Genomic DNA, 17315 nt, shown 5'->3' on the forward strand with positions numbered 1-17315 from the left:
AAAAATTTGTACGAAGCTGCATAAATTTTTTGTGACCTTTTTGCACTTAAAATAGACAATTTCTATAATAGTTACAATTTGATTTGAAATAAAAACTTTTTGAATATCAAGAATTTTATAAGATTAATCCAGTTTGCCTAGATATGTATTCACTATCATTTTGCCATAATATAACATGGGGGTCAGTGATGTCAAATTTTAGATATAGGGCTTCAAAGGTAAAATTCTCGCAAAATTTGGCTTAAAAAATTCAGACATGTTCTATATATTTGCATGATTTTATGCTAAACGGCTATCACATTCTCAAGATTTGATTTTGTACATGTCACACAGAACCTATAAAATATGTTACAAACCTATCAAATGTTAAAAATGTGAATAATGAATAAAGTATAATAAAAAGAAAAGTATATTGAAAATTCATAAAATTGCTTGTTTCTGTCATTTTCGTCTAAAAAACCTTCCGCACGAAAAAATAGTTCCCCAAAAAACTTGTTTCTTGAATTCAAATGGATTTTCTTTATGAATGTTGTGTAATTATGAAATAATAATCTATCTGTGATGATTAAATAAATAAAATCATATTCATTTCAAATATAATGATCATCTGCGCAGTGAAATCAAAACATGAGAAGTGAGATACCTTAAATTATTTAGTGCATCGCTACATGTAGTTGATTTGTCATATTTTGCGTGACCTTATCACTTTAGTTCCGTCTTCTTTATTGTACATCACTGGGGTCCATGCCAAAATTGGTCAGAATATATTATATAGAACGTTAATATGTGTTAAACTATCAATCAATTATTATGGTGTAATTTGCGATTTCAACTGACAGTTCCATATTAACTCTCATAGCATTCAAAAAAATTCCTAACACCCCCGGTTTTCGATTCACACCTTAATGACTTGTTTTTAAAATCAATAGAAAGAAATCGAATTATCATTAAATTGATAGTAGAAATACTTCAGTGATATGTTTTTTTGTTTGTTTTTTTTTTTGGTCCTTTTTTTTAAAGATAGGCATGACACTCCGGAAATATTGTAGTTCTCCGATTTTTTTCTAACGTTTACTCTTCCTTGCTTGTGTTTACATCAGACACGCAGTATACCAGATCTATTGCATTCATGTTTACCAGGTGTTTATGAATACAAAGTATGTATTTACTGTTTCACTTGTATCATTAATCAATCTATACCTAAATTATTATACAGAGAGAAAGTGAATCAGTTAATATTTATAATTACTTGGTCGCTTTGGCTACGAACGGGCTTAGCGTAATGTAAATGTAACCGTTACCTTACCTTAGCAAGCTTAATTATAACATTATTTTGGACCTTGTTTGTATGAAAACCCCGTAGGCGATGGTGTACAACTTGTATATTATAATAGATATAGGAAGATATTAATCTTTGCACACCATTTAATAGAAATGTTTTTACATCAAGAGATTGGGTAATGAGTGGGCATTACCGGGAAATATTATATAGATCTATAGTGTTATACAAATTATGTATAATTTATACATTATTGTTTATGAGTAACCTAAACAATCGCGGATTTCAATGATCTGTATCTATGTAATATGCGGCATGTTTGAGCATTATCGCGACAATCCATTATTAAGTTAAAATTAAATGCCCTTGACAATTTCAAATACATTATATAATTCGTATATATATGTAGGCCTGTATTTTTAAATGACTATATAGATATGGAAAAGGGGGAGGGGGTCTTCATTATTGGACAGTTATTATATATACTTAGAAACTGCTATTTACATCCTACCTCACTGCTACGAAACTTTGACCGAGTCAGATTTGAATAATGACATGAACTTATATATAAGGACATCCAAGGCCTATGTAAATTTCGTAGGTTGGACTTTGATACCCTAACACTGCAAATATGTTATTAGCTTACGAATAGATTAGAAATGCTTTTAACATCCGTGCAGATACTGGGTAATTAGACCTGATGATCATTGCAATTTATTGAAAGGGACTTGTATAATTAAAATTCATAGAAACTATCTCATGGCCAAGTTTAGACAGAACGTCCGACTCCATACTTTATTTCATTAAAATGTTGGTGGTATTTCGATATTTTTGATTTACTCAGACTGTTACTAGTCAAATCTTTCATGTGTTTATACCCGAGTTTTATAGGTTACACGATCAGAAATACACACTTTAATCCTCACACTCGCATACCAACATGATTGCATATTCGGATTTACAAGTTATAACGTGTCTGGATTTTTGAACACGATTACCCTTCATAACTGGGGGAAAACCCAAGACCTATGTCAGATTATGATTGTCTGTCATTCAGTGTTGTGTAACTTTGTAAGATTCGGCAATCGCACATATATAAAATGAGCCATTGAGCTCTATCAATGATAGAGCTCATGCAATTTATATCAAAAACATTTGTTATCTAATAGTTTACAATATTCACTTGTATTTTACAGATGTCTGGCAGCGAATCAGAGGTAAAGCCAATCTCCATCTGGTGGCGTTTCTACGTGTACGCCGTCCATGGATACGTCACAGAGATTATGTTTACCGCCCTCTGGGAATTTGTGGTTAACCTCAACTGGAAGTTTCCCGGAAACACCAGTGTCTGGGTGCTGTTAATTTACGGACTCTCAGGCTTGGTGGTTGAACGGATGTACTTCCAGTTGAGAGACCGAGTTCCGTTTGTTGCGCGCATACTCATCTACACGCTTTGGACTTACCTCTGGGAGTTTTCCACGGGGTTTGTTTTGAAACAATTTGGTGCTTGCCCCTGGGACTATACGCCGTTTCATGGAGATTTCATGGGAATCGTAACACTCGAATACGCCCCTCTGTGGTTTATTGGCAACATTTTAGGAGAGCTGATTATCATGAAATACACATTGCGGTTGTACTGGGGACCAGAGACCTCTCTGCAGCCCGTCAATAGTCGCCACAGTATACGGAAGAACCAATAGCTCGAGTAAATGTGTATATTTTAATCATTGAATGCTCGTTGACCAATACTCATTTCCAACTCCACGTTTTTCTTAACACATTGTTACATGTGGTTTTTTATTAAAATTTTATTCTTATGCAATGTATTCATGAATAACAAGTTCCATCAGGAAATAACTCGAATCATTCCGGACAAAAAGACATGTTGATCGTGGTTCTTTTGAAGCACAATGCAACTTGTTTTACAGAATTTTAAAAAGTGCGTTTTAGGTGGTTCAGGCAGGCATAGAGAGTAACGGGCATTGGAGAAGGAGATGATCGCTATTACTCATCAAATACAACAGAAAACATTTAACTTTGTTTATATAAAATACTTTAAAAATTGCACATTAACTATCAGAGTTGCATAGATAGAAGGGCCAGAACTGGGCATGTCGTCAGTAATGTTATGAAGATAATTTACAGGAGGTATATATTACAACATATTCAAATTATTTTCTTCTTTTATACTTCCTATGAAAAATGATCGTGAACCCGAATCACTATTTCACCAGTTTAAATCTGTTTGTCCGCGAAAAATATAAGCAGTTTTCTAGCCTTTAATTGAGATAAAAAGTAAAAAAAAAATTTAGTAAGTACTCTAAAATTCGCCATAATTATGAAGTTAAAATCGATCGAAGTGTGCCAGGTGAACCTTCCATAAATATAGTAGAATTTGCGGTCCGTAATCATGCGCGGATCTAGAGGTGGGGGAGCTAGGTGGGTCGAGAAAAATTTATTTAATTTATATAGTAAAATTATCGCAAATATGCCTCGGACCCCCCCCCCCCCCCCCGGGAAATGTTTTCTGGATCCGCGCGCATGGTAATTTTATGGAATAACTGAAGAAAGAAGTATGATATCAGATTCAAAGAGGGATGTAAGTATAACCATTTTTGCAACGGGTCATAAAGAAATATGAATCATTGCAGAAAAAAACTAGAACTGTCCTAATTGGAGTAATACCCACGCAAGGCTAATTTCAAATGGGACAAATAATTGAATTGAATAATAAAGGTTTGGAACACATACAAATATAAAAAAGTTTAGAATTGTATAAAAAAAAAGTTAACAAAGAAAAAAAAACAAATTGTCAGAATTTCACTGTAAATACATATGTATAACAGTAATACATTTACAAATTTATGTATCTGATGATATTTTTTTTATTTTAATTGTTTTAAAGAAAAACCAACAAAATGACAATAACCCCTCCCTTTGCAGTAAAAGGAAATACTGGTAGCCAAGCAATGCTCTTCTGTTGATAAAACTTTGAATATCTTTCTAATAAGAGTCTTGCAGATGCAATTAGTTGTTTCAAATTTTCCCCACTTTCTCCTGTGGTACAATGGAACTCCATATCAGAAAAATGATCCCACAAAACTATGATTTTCTTTGATGAGCTTGTTAAATTTAATAAACTCCCAAAACATTACCATAATTACCATACTATGTAAAAATATGTAATATTACAAACAATTTAAAAATTGCCAAAACACTACAATCATATCAGTAATTTTGAATTTCATTTAAATTAATGCCCTATAGGTTCACTTCATCAATTTACTTGACTAATAATTAAACAACTTCTAAAATTAGTTCACTTCTTTATTAATAATAATATTATTGACAAATGAATTCAGCCACACTTGTCTTTGATGTTCTTATTAGCTCCTATGAATTAATCTTTGACAAACAAAAATTTTGCATTGTCAGTTGATAGAATACTTATAAAAATAAATTTTGTTAAGACATACAGACAAAAACCCTCTATCTGGATGTATTTATATAAATATATTATAGAGTGTTTTAATACTACCGGTATTAATTAATAAAATCTGTAAGGATTACCTCCCTTACTTTTTAACACCGGTGTACAATATATAGAATAAGGAAAATGAAAACAGTCATAAAATCATTAAATCTTGTCTGATCTTAAAACAAACTGCAGGTACACATCTTCAGATGGTGATCAACATATGTACAAATTTTCAGACTGTTCCATGCAGTAGTAAAACATTCTATAGGGGGGACAAAGTTGTGTCTACAGACAGACAGACGGACAGGGTGAAACCAATATACCCCCCCCCCCCTAAACTTCGTTTGCGGGGGTATAATTACATGAATATTATTTTCCTGAAATGCTCACAATCTTCATAACCACATGAAACACCAAGTAAGGCTATTTATTTTATAATTCAATCACCTAGAAAACATTTTAATGATCAGAATTTAAGAGACCATGTCAGTAAGCATTGAGCTTCGCAAGGAAAGTGAAAATTTTAAAAATCAATTAAAACCATACTAAGTCATCGAAGGAGAAGCAAATAAAATATTTTTGACAAATTTTGAGTGATATTTTTTTTGCTTGGTTACCATGACAACAAAACGAATGTTTTTGTTCCATATTATCTATTAGTTTACAAAATCCTTGAAAAATAGGGGTCTAAATATACAAAATGGGCCACTTTAGAGTTAAAAATATTCCTTTTCAATAGTTTACTTAAAAAGACAGTTAATATAATTTAAATGGAATTATTATTCAATAAATTACATCATAGTTGCTATGACAATCTGAAGAAGATATGTTTTACTAGTTACAGTATTGTCATAAAACAAATACTTTTTAGAACGCTTTTTTTTGGGTTAAAACAAGAAACATTTTATTTCGCCCATTAATAATTCAATGTGTTCGTACACAACTTGCACTTAACTTTGTCATTGATTACAATGATTGCAGGTACGTAACGTCGTCTTTTTAAAAGAAGGGGAGGGAGCAGACTTATCCAAAATCTAGACAGTAAAGAACAACCTAATCTGCCGATCTTCAGAATCTTAATTCGTTGGAAGGGGGTGGGGGTGGTTAATTTTGTGTATTTCAGTATAATTTTCATATGCTCCCAAAAATAAGTGTAGGGGGGATCCTTCGAAATTCAATTTCCTATATGTAATTCAAGAAAAATAATTGTTGCAAAAAAAGGGACCCCCCCCCCCCCCACGAAGATACATGCCTATCCGGTTATTTTATTAGTCTATAGAGCCTACTTATCAGTTTCCCTTAAAAATAACAGCTGTTAATAACCCCTTTTCAACCGGAAGTCTCGTCATCGCAAATGTAACAAGAGGCCCAGGGGCCACATCGCTCACCTGAGCAACAATTGCCTTAATTCTGATCAAATTAGCATTACAGTATCAAAATATCTTGACAACTGAGTACAGTAGATCTTGCTAAAAAAAAAATTGAAAATCTGCCAATTTTTATCAACCTCTTATTTTTTAGTAAATACCAAGCCCCTTTTGTTGTTGTACCTGTAAGAAGATTTTTCTCTATTTCTATATCCCCCCCCCCCCAGGGAATCATGGTTTCACCAGACTTAAATCTGCATAACCTTTGCTTTCACACTACGTACTGAGTTTTGAACCGAACACTTTCCCAGAATAGTTTTAAAGATTTTCTCTTTATATTCCTATGTAAACATTCAAACCGCCATCACGGTCCCGCCCTACCACTAGGGACTGTGATTTTGCAAACTTGAATTTACACTACCCGAGGATGCCTCTACACAAGTTTAAACCCTTTCTGGCCAAAAATTCTTTAAAAAGAAGATTTTTAAAGATTTTCTCTATATATTCCTCAGTAAAAATTCATCCCCCTTCGTGGCCTCACCCTACCACTGGGCTATTAATTAAACAAACTTGAATCTATATGATCTGAGGATGCTTCCACTCACATTTGGGCTTTCCTGGCCTAATAGTTTTGAGAAGAAGACTTTTAAAGTTTTTCTCTATCTATAAAAATTCATCCCCCATTGTGACCCCGCCCTACCCCCAGGGACCATGATTTGAACAAACTTGAATCTACACATCCTAAGGATGGTTACATGCCAATTTGACATTTCTTGGCCAAATATTTTTGTGAAGAAAATTTTTAAAAGGTATTCCTATATAAAACTTGATCCCCCAATTGTGGCCCCACCCTACCCCCCGGGGACCATGATTTAAACAAACTTGAATCTATACTATCTGAGGATGCTTCCACTCAAATTTGAGCTTTCCTGACCTAATAGTTTTTGAGAAGAAGATTTTTAAAGATTTTCTCAATACATTCCAATGTAAAACTTGATCCCCCAATTGTGGCCCCACCCTACCCATGGGAACTATGATTTGAACAAACTTGAATCTACACTACCTGAGGATGCTTCTATTTTAATTTGAGCTTTCCTGGCCTAATAGTTTTTGATAAGAAGATTTTTAAAGATTTTCTCTATATATTCCAATGTAAAACTTGATCTCCCAATTGTGGCCCCACCCTACCCATGGGAACTATGATTTGAACAAACTTGAATCTACACTACCTGAGGATGCTTCCATTTTAATTTGAGCTTTCCTGGCCTAATAGTTTTTGATAAGAAGATTTTTAAAGATTTTCTCTATATATTCCTATGTAAAACTTGATCTCCCAATTGGGGCCCCACCCTACCCCCGGGGATCATGATTTGAACACACTTGAATTTACACTACCTGAGGATGCTTCCATTTCAATTTGAGCTTTTCTGGCCTAATAGTTTTTTAGAAGATTTTTGAAGATTTTCTCTATATATTCTTATGTAAAACATGATCCCCCTATTGTGGCCCCACCCAACCCCCGGGGACCATGATTTGAACAAACTTAAATCTACACTATCTGAGGATGCTTCCACTCAAATTTGAGCTTTCCTGGCCTAATAGTTTTTGAGAAGAAGACTTTGGCTCAGGTGAGCTAAAAAAAGTTAAGTTTACAATACAATAAGTTGTTAAAGTTGGTTTCTGGAAGAAGAGACTTTGAAAATTTTCTTAATAAATATTGACAATTTTTTTACTTTTTTAATCTTTAGTTTTTAAGATCTGTGTACAAACATAGAATTGTGAGCAAATCTCTGTATCTTGCTTATAATTCGAAGCTTAACACTCAAATATGGTTAGTAAATAGAAAATGTAAACAATTAAAACACAAGAAACATGCATTATAACAAATAAAGAACACAATTTATTTTTTCGAAATGAATCATATATATACATGTACATGTATATACCTACATATTTCCGACAGCAATATCAAACTCTATTTAAACTGAATAAACTCGAGAAAATGCCGAGCATCTCAACAAAACCTGTTGCATTAATCTACCATTACGCAAAATATAATGCCGAATTACCGATATAATGAATTGTATTTCAGTACTTTTTTGATACATCAGATTTTGCTTAATTTGCGCAGGTAAACAGTTAACTGTTTGATTTACCGAAGTCTCTGTTTGATTTGATACGTAAAAATCACGAAATACAGACGATAGTTCCCAGGTTACAAAGCATAAATAATGAAAACGAAACGAAAATCAGAACAAGCTAACACCAACGTCATGTGTGAAAACTGTCAACGCATTGAAATATTTAGCCTCAATTTACTTCACAAAATCGGCACCAATATATTTTGCATGTTTCAAAAATTTCCCCTCATTCGCAAACTGTTGCACAACAAGCAAATTCATCATAGTCAGATCGACCCTTTTTCGTATAATGCCATGGCTGCTTTAAACAAAGAACCTCGTTTTAGATATATGGAATACGAGTCTTGGTAAAATGGGTACGCAAACCCGGGCCGTGGCAAAAAAAAAAGCCGGGGCAGATCGGCAATCGTCAATTCCAAATACGCATTATTTTGCAGCAATATTTACAGCAAATACAAATATACTGGTCCATCAAATATCCTGAAATTTTAATGAGATTGGCAGATTAATAACTGCCAATCTTTTGTTTTGCCCAGGCCAAGTCTTGTCTACCCATTTTACCGGATGCCGAATCCGAAGCTATTAAACTGATTGAAACACGCCTTTCCTTTATTATTATTTTCGTAATAACTCAGATTTGAAACAGAATTAGACCTTAATTTTTGCAATTTATATTTTCCTTCCCATAAGGATAATTTATGCTTAACTACGTTGAATTGGAATCAGTAGTTCTTGAGAAGAAGATTTTTTAAAATGCACCCCCCTTTTTCTACAGTTTCAAGGTTTTCTCCGCTTTGAATACAGATCGGACTTTTATTTCTGCAATTTATATTCGCCCTCCCATAAGGATGCTTTGTGCCAAATTTGGTTGAAATTGGATAAGCGGTTTTAGAGAAGAAGTTCAAAATGTAAAAAGTTTACAGACGGACAGACAGACGGACAGACGGACGGACGGACGGACGACGGACAAAAAGTGATCAGAATAGCTCACTTGAGCTTTCAGCTCAGGTGAGCTAAAAAAAACTTACATCATGGGTATCTCAGTATTGTTTAAATGAAGAGAATATTATCATTGTTGGGGATTTTATTTCATCCTATATTGCCAAAAACAAGTTCAAAAAGTATAGATAATATGAAATATAAATTTAGTCTTACTGATATATGGGACAAAATTAATCCTAAAAAAAGAGGGAAATACTTCGTGTGATTCAAACAATAACCCGAAAAGTAGAATAGATTATATTTTTTCTACTGAAGATTTATGTTATCCTATTAAAAAAATCTTTATTGAAAACCCCCCAGATGTTTCAACTTCTAGAATGAGTGACTACATGGCCTTCATTTTTTATTGTACAGTATCAACAAATAAGAGGGGTAGTGGCTATTGGAAAATGAATACGTCGATTTTACATGACATATATTTTTGTAACATTATTAACAATTTTTTTGACCAGATACCTGAGAGCATAAGATTATCCACAAGTACGATGGGAAATCATTAAATATCAGTTAAAAAAACTATGTATCCAGTACTCGATTAAGAAAAATAAAAGCATACAAACCCGTATAAAAAAATGAAAAAGATATTGAACTTTCCGATTTTGAAAAAAAAGGTTAAATATAAACAGGTTCTTGTAAAAGAATTAGATACTTTGTATGCATATAAATCTAAAGGGGCAAAGGTAAGAGTTAGAGCTCATTGGATAGATGAGGGTGAAAAGAATACCGCATACTTTCTACGATTAGAAAATAAACATCAATCGCACAATGTAATAAACAAATTATCAATGGGAGGAAACAGCTTAAATGATACACATGGCATTCTAAACGCATTAAGTTCTTATTATGAAAAGTTGTACACGTCTGATCATATCTCATTATACGACATTGACCAATACATTGAAAACACTGAACTAACAAATTATTTATCTGATGAAAACAAAGAAATCTGTGATAAGATCCCCACTATCGATGAATGTGCGGAAGCCGTATATAACATGAAATTAAACAAATCACCGGGTTTAGATGGAATTCCTATAGAATTTTATAAAATGTTTTGGAAACGTTTAAAACTTTATCTATATGAAAGTTTTGTAAGGTCTTTCGAAGTGGGTGAACTATGGTCATCCTCTCAGCGGGCTTCTGTAATATCGCTTATACAAAAAGGGACCCTATTAAATCTTGATAATTATCGTCCAATAAGTCTTACAAATTGTGATTATAAAATTCTAGATTTTGTTTTTGCAAAGAGGCTTCAAAAAGTAATGAATAAACTTATAAATAGAAATCAAACTGGGTATATCAAAGGAAGATTAATATGGGAAAATGCCAGGTTGGTTCTAGATATTCATGATTATTGTAAAGAAAATAATGAAGAAGGAATTCTATTGTTTACTGATTTTAAGAAAGCATTCGATTCGGTTGAATTCGATTTTTTGTTTAAAAGACTTAAAAATTTTTATTTCGGAAGTAATTTCTTGAAGTGGATAAAAATTTTATATACAAAGCCATACTTTCATGTAAAAAAATAATAATTGGCTGACTAGAAGGTGTAAAATGTCACGAGGCATAAGAGAAGGATGTCGTGTCTCTGCTTTACTATTTATCTTTGTTATAGTAATTTTGGTATTAAAGATCACTGCGTCTGTAAGTATACAGGGATTTAATTTAGGACAAACAAATAAACTAAAATGTGTACAACATGCAGATGAGTGTACGTTTCCATTAAAAAATGTAGAATCATTAAAAGATGCCATAAGAATAATAGAAAAGTTTGGAAGAATATCCGGTACTAAACTGAATGTAGGAAAAACAGAAGGTATCCTTTTGAGGCCACTGAAAAACTCACTACAATATGTAGATGGTATTAAAATGACAAATAATCCAGTTAAATCACTTGGAATTTTCTTAGGACATGACAAAGAAGCTCAGGATGAGAAAAATTGGTTGAATAAACTTAAAGAATTCGAAAAAATCCTAGACTCCTGGCGAATTAGAAAGTTGACGTTATTTGGAAAATGCACAGTTATAAATTCTCTAATACTATCTAAACCATTGTATCTGTTTACAGTTCTGGAAAACCCAAATATTGAATTCATTAAAAAACTAAATAAAATTATTGATAACTTTTTATGGGGTAAGAGAGAGAGGATTAAACGCAAGTCACTTGTAAGATCAATAAACGAAGGTGGTCTTGGCCTTATAAATGTGGAGTGCAAATTAAAAAGTGTAAAAGCGGGATGGACCAAAAGACTCTATAATAAGAAAAGTTCTCTTAGAAAATATATATAAGACATATTGAAAATTAACGGAATAGATTTTGAATATTTGTTGAGAAGCAATATTGTTAAACCAAATGATCTAAATGTTCTACAAAAATTCCCAAAATTTTACAAAGAAATTATCTGCAGTTTTAATGAATGTAAATCCCCACATGTATCACGAAATCAGCTCACCGAAAACTTGTGGTTAAATAATTTTATTAAATGTAAGGAAAAGCCACTTTTCCTAGAATCGTTGATAAAAAGAGGTATCCTATATGTTAAAGATATGTTTACAATAGATGGTATAAAATATGTAAATGATATTACAGAAAATCTTAAATAAAAAAGAAACTATTTATGTGAATATCTTATCATAAAAAACGCTATTAGAAAGTTGAATGTAGATTATTCAAATGTAAACAATACCAACATTCAAAATCCATACTTTGATTTCTGCGGAAAAATAAAACAACCGGAACATCAGAAATCGGGATTCTACTATAAAATTTTATTATCAAAAAAGACACAAAGACCAATAATGCAAGCAAAATGGTCAAAAGAATTCAATATATCAAATGATCAGTGGAAAAATATATACACGGCTGAGATAAGAAACGCATTTGATAAGCAAATAGCAGAATTTAACTATTAACTTCTACACAATCAGCTGAACTGCAATTATAACGTAAATTAATGGAATAAAGATGTTGGAAAAAATTGTGTAAGTTGTGAACAATATATAGAACATTTAATATATGGATGTTCTGAAACAAAAAAAAATGAGAAAAGGTATCAGGAATATTAAAGTTGAATATAACATGGAAAACAATTGCTGTAGGTTTTTTCTCTGAGTTTACAGACACTACGAAAATTTTCAATAATGTCATATCTTTTGTAGGGTATAAAATATATAAATATAAAATGAAGTGTAGACTAAAAAACGAAATTCCAAATGAGAATGCGCTTTTAAATACTCTGAAATCATCTCTTTATTATTATTACTTTATTACAGTGAGTGTATTTACGTCTTTTTATATATGATTTAAAAATACAATCATAAATACTAAAGAAAATATATATATATATTTTGTACATTATATATATAATTATATGATTGATTTATACTACTGAATAGCACTACTGATCCAGGGGGTCCCAGGCACCCCAGGTGATGTATATCTAGAGAGCATCTGCGGAGGTATTATCTCGAATTTAAATGTATATTGTTTAATAAATATAGAAGAAAAAAAAAACAAATAAAAAACCATAAGTAAACTTGGAATATTGTTTCTTTCGGTATAGTTCATTAGATCATATACTAATCTGATATTTTCACCTATGAATCTACCTTTCAGGAATCCAGTTTGATCTCTACTAATTAATTTATCCATGTATAACTTTAACCTATTAGCAATACAGCCTGATGCAATTTTATAAATAACATTTAAAAGGCACATTGGTCTCCAATTTTTTAGATACTGTTTAGATTTACCATTTTTCGGGATGCAGGTTATTATACCCAATTTGTTGGGCTCTGAAAAATGCTTAACTTGTTTATAAAAGTTAATAGCTCGTGTAATAAATGACCCCAAGTCATGCCAGAAAAATTTGAAGAATTCACAAGTAAAACCATCAGGACCTGTGCTTTTCTCATTTTTCATATTTTTGAGAAAGGATAAAACTTCATATCTTGTTATAGGCCCTTCAAGACTAATTGACTCCTTTTTACTTAATTTTGGCAAGTTACAATAATTCAGTTTGTCATTAATTTCACTTAAATCTACATTTTGCTCTCTTTTTGGTATAAATTCTGATAAAAGCATTTTGTTTCATTAAATGTATCAAATTGATCATATAAAATAGATCCATCATTTTTAACAAGTTTTGGTATTTGCTTATTGATATAATTCCTAGATTCTAGTGTAATGAGATATTTCCTAGGTTTTTCTCCTTCATCAATCCTCTTTACTTTTGATCGTACACATTGGCCTTGAAACTTTTTTTTTCTTATATTTTCTAGCTCTTTCTTTTTAATATTTTATTCATTTATATTCTGATCTGTTAAATTAAGCTCTAAGTTAAGTATGCCCTTTTCAAATTGTTTTTCTTTTTTATTTATTTGTTTTTTCTTAAATGCTGCAAAGATATTGATTTACCTCTAATTTCTGTGAGCAGAATATCAATGAAGGTTTGATCAGTAATTGTAAATTGGATAAGCTCATTGTCTATATTTGTAACGCTTTCTCTCTCATATATGGGGCATGCATACTGAGCTTTACTTTGTTAATTTCTTCCTTAATGAAAGTAACATATTCCTTATCTGTTAATAAAGAATAATTAATTTCCAAAAACCTTTGCCTTTTTTATAATAACTAGTTTTACAAGATAATATGACTGGTGAATGGTCCGACCTGTAACTGTTTTCCGACTTGACTGATAATATCTTGGGTAGCAATGATTCTGATATTAAAAAAAATCAAGCCTAGCTTGTTTAATGGGGTTTCTTCTTCTCCAAATAAACATCCTAGAATCTGGGTAATTCTCCCTAAAAACATCTTTTAAGTTTAATGTATTCATTAGATTAATAACTTCTTGTCTAGATTTAGGGTTATTATGATGTAGGTAATTCACTGAATCTAATTCTTTGTATAAAATCAAATTAAAATCACCACCTAATATAATGTATTGAGAAGAGTAAATGTCTTGGAGGGTATTCAGTAGTTGAGAATAAAATTCTGGTTTGTCAGAGTTTAGACCATATATATTTATAAGCAGAAAGTGTAGATTCTCTACAATAACATCTAAAATCAAGTAGTTTCCGTTATCATCTCTGTATTGTTCATGAATTGTTATCTCACAATTGTTGTTAAAAAGAATAGCAACCGCTCTTGAATTACATGTAAACATGTATAAGGTTTTCATATCCTTGAATAAAATAAATATTATAATTTTTAGTTTTTAATATCTTAAAAGCACTTCTTCTTTCATTTGGGTCCCCAAGGCCTTGACAATTGACAGTATGTACTTTTAATTTAATGAAAATATCCATTATCAAATTGGTACACGGTAAACATTGTGCTCCAACATAATTGTGCAGACGTTGTTTTGATAGAGAAGGAAAGTGCATAAACGTATATGCCAAAAGTAGGATAAACAAAAGTATGTAAAACGCATGATGGCATATGTAATGAAATCATACTAGTAGGGTAGGGGGAGGGGGGCACCAGAAAACTGTTTTCAAAAATACTGAATATCATTATATTCTTTGATGAAAAATTTATGGATGCGGTTCTGAGAAATTCAAGAGGTAAAGCCCTTTCTCTTAATATGTTTCATACATGTAATTATAGTCTTTATAAAAAATACGTTAAGCATAAGAATATATTGTAATACAGTCATAATCTTGCTTCTGCATGAATAGAGCTTTGTTTCATAATAAAAACTTTACCTTCAAAATTTCCCTGTGTAAATGGTAACATGGAATAATCTATTGACACATATGACATACATTTTTGTTTACAGCTGAGCCACGAGTTACAGCACCGGAAATAGAAAAGGAAACATAATTACGACACTATATTAAAACAAAGTGGAACTAAATATTCCGGAATTATATGACAAAAAATAATCCGTAAAACATAAAAATAAATAAATTAATAAACAGTACACAGCAGAAGAGAAGAAAAGGTAATATTGGCTCAGATTATTTTAGTGACTTAATTGAATGGTTGTGTCAATCAGATACAACAAACTAAACTCACTACTTTTATATTAAAAAATCCAGAAAAAAGGGGAAAATTATTGCTGGTGTTTTTTGTATATGTTTCAAATATTAATTAGACATCAAAATGTCGATGTTGATTTTTGTGTTTTTTGATTACCTGAACACACTGGAATGTTAACGGATTCTCTTGAAATGACTTCTTCCGCTGTGGGGGTTCCTATCTTTTCCTTATAGACACTGCCGCTCCCAGCGAAGACGAGTTTGTCCCCTTTCAACTTAGTATCTATATTCTTTGCTTGGTATTTCTTTTGAATTTCGAAGTTTCTTCCGCGTCTCTCGAATTTGTTCCGGCTGATGACTGGCAACTCTGATCGGCGATTTTTTATCTTTTAATGTTTTGATTTTGCTCATGACAGTATCTTTATTTATTTTATTAGCGAATTGCACGCACACGGGCCTTGGATACTTCCTGTTTTTGTCTTTCTCCCCCATTCTGTAAAACGCGTTGATTTGTAGGGCGTCTACACTATCCTCTTCTATCCCCATTTCATGGATGAAAAAGTTTCTAATGACCTTTGCTAAATTTTCTGGAGTTCTACTTTTTGTGAATTTTTCCTCAAGACCGCTAATGATAATGTTTTTTTCCAAAGCTCTAGTTTGCAGTTCTGATATTTGCTTTTCTTGAGAGTTTATTGGAAATTCAAGTTTGACTATGTAGTCCCTAAGCAGTCTTACCTCTCTTGACATCTTTTCTTGTGCGTGTTTGTATTCTGTGATTGTGTAAAGTGTCGTTCGCCTGTTCTTGTAATTGTTCCTAACGTTCTTGTACTCCATGCTTACCCCTTACTTCCGTAGTGATTTCGTCCATATGACGTCCCTGGGTGTCTAATCGAAGCATGAAACCTGTGAGGGTGCTCTGTATACTATTTATACCTTGCATTATTTCACGCATTTGAAATCCCTCCAGAACATTTGAATCATTGGATTCATTAGCGTTTTCCATTTCTGATTCTGTTTCCGATACTTTGAGGCGTCTTTTCTTGGAGTTTGTACTAGCCATTGATTTTTTAAATATTTACAGTTAGTGTGACAACAGTAAGGCACGGATACAGTAGCGCCGTTTAAGTAGTGTTCACTCACCCGGTACTGGTTTGCTTTTTTCCACTCAGTCCTTTGAATTTTCACAGAACTCTACCATAAAGTCCATTTACACAATCATTATATCTTTCTTTTTCAGTTCACTTAGAAGTACATATCCTTTAAATCAGATTTTGGGCAGAAAATTTCCATCAAGGCTCACCGAATTTTGTCAACCCTTTCATGTCGAGCATGCGCACTAACTCCCATTATAATGATGGACTCTTGTAACATATATTGCAGACACCTAGTGACCTGCTTTCCAAATCCAACCACAGGGATAAATGATGCATCTGAATAAATAAAACAACAATAACATTCTATATCATTTTCTAAAAAATGGATCCCCATTAACATGATTTAGAATTCTTTTGGAAAATGGGAGCATCTCAATAACAGATGTCTGTATAACAGTATTACTTGCCCTTTACCGTAAAAAGACTTTTGGTCAACAAGATATGGTAATTCTTTGCACAACCATGAATCGAAAACCAGAAATGCCTAAAATCCCACATAATTTACTAACTTCAAATTTTCACACCTTATGCATGTTATGCACATAAAAAAGGTTTGTGATGCAAAAGGGTACATATAACTTAAAATCAAAGTACCGAAGTACTGTTGGGAGTTGACTTTATTGATTATTATCAATTTTAAAATCAACGATATGTTAGGCAAATTTTCATAATATGATCGAATTCTCGAACTTTTCCGACAAGAATTTCGAGAAAACTCCATATGAATCATGTTGTGTAATATTTAAAGATAGAATTTATTCCATCAAACTGTGTATCAGTAATCGAAATGTTTCGTCTAGATCCTAGCAATATTGAACTCTAGTCTCGTTCAATCAGACGCTCGGCTGTCTCCGTTAATCTCCGACTACCAAGAGAGACTCTCTGCTTGTCGGAGATTTACGGAGACAG

At 32.3% G+C, this 17315-nt stretch overlaps 2 protein-coding genes across 3 annotated transcripts in view; one reads left to right on the top strand and one right to left on the bottom strand.

The window, feature by feature from the left end:
• The window catches only part of LOC105328456 (sodium-dependent glucose transporter 1A), a 34779-nt gene extending 19696 nt beyond the window's left edge, over positions 1–15083 (bottom strand). The window contains exon 1 of one of the 2 annotated variants that reach the window (XM_066073049.1): positions 14977–15083. The gene's annotated coding sequence lies outside the window, so the exon portion shown is untranslated. The remainder of the gene's footprint in view (positions 1–14976) is intronic. The other variant, XM_011429323.4, reaches the window with a different exon arrangement.
• On the top strand, positions 2476–2979 carry LOC136271981 (transmembrane protein 229B-like). The gene has a single exon (XM_066072622.1). It carries the CDS (start codon positions 2476–2478, stop codon positions 2977–2979), a length of 504 nt encoding a protein of 167 aa, XP_065928694.1.
• Positions 15084–17315: the final 2232 nt, after the last annotated feature.

This window comes from Magallana gigas, chromosome 10, assembly GCF_963853765.1.
Source record: "Magallana gigas chromosome 10, xbMagGiga1.1, whole genome shotgun sequence".
NCBI lineage: Eukaryota > Metazoa > Mollusca > Bivalvia > Ostreida > Ostreidae > Magallana > Magallana gigas.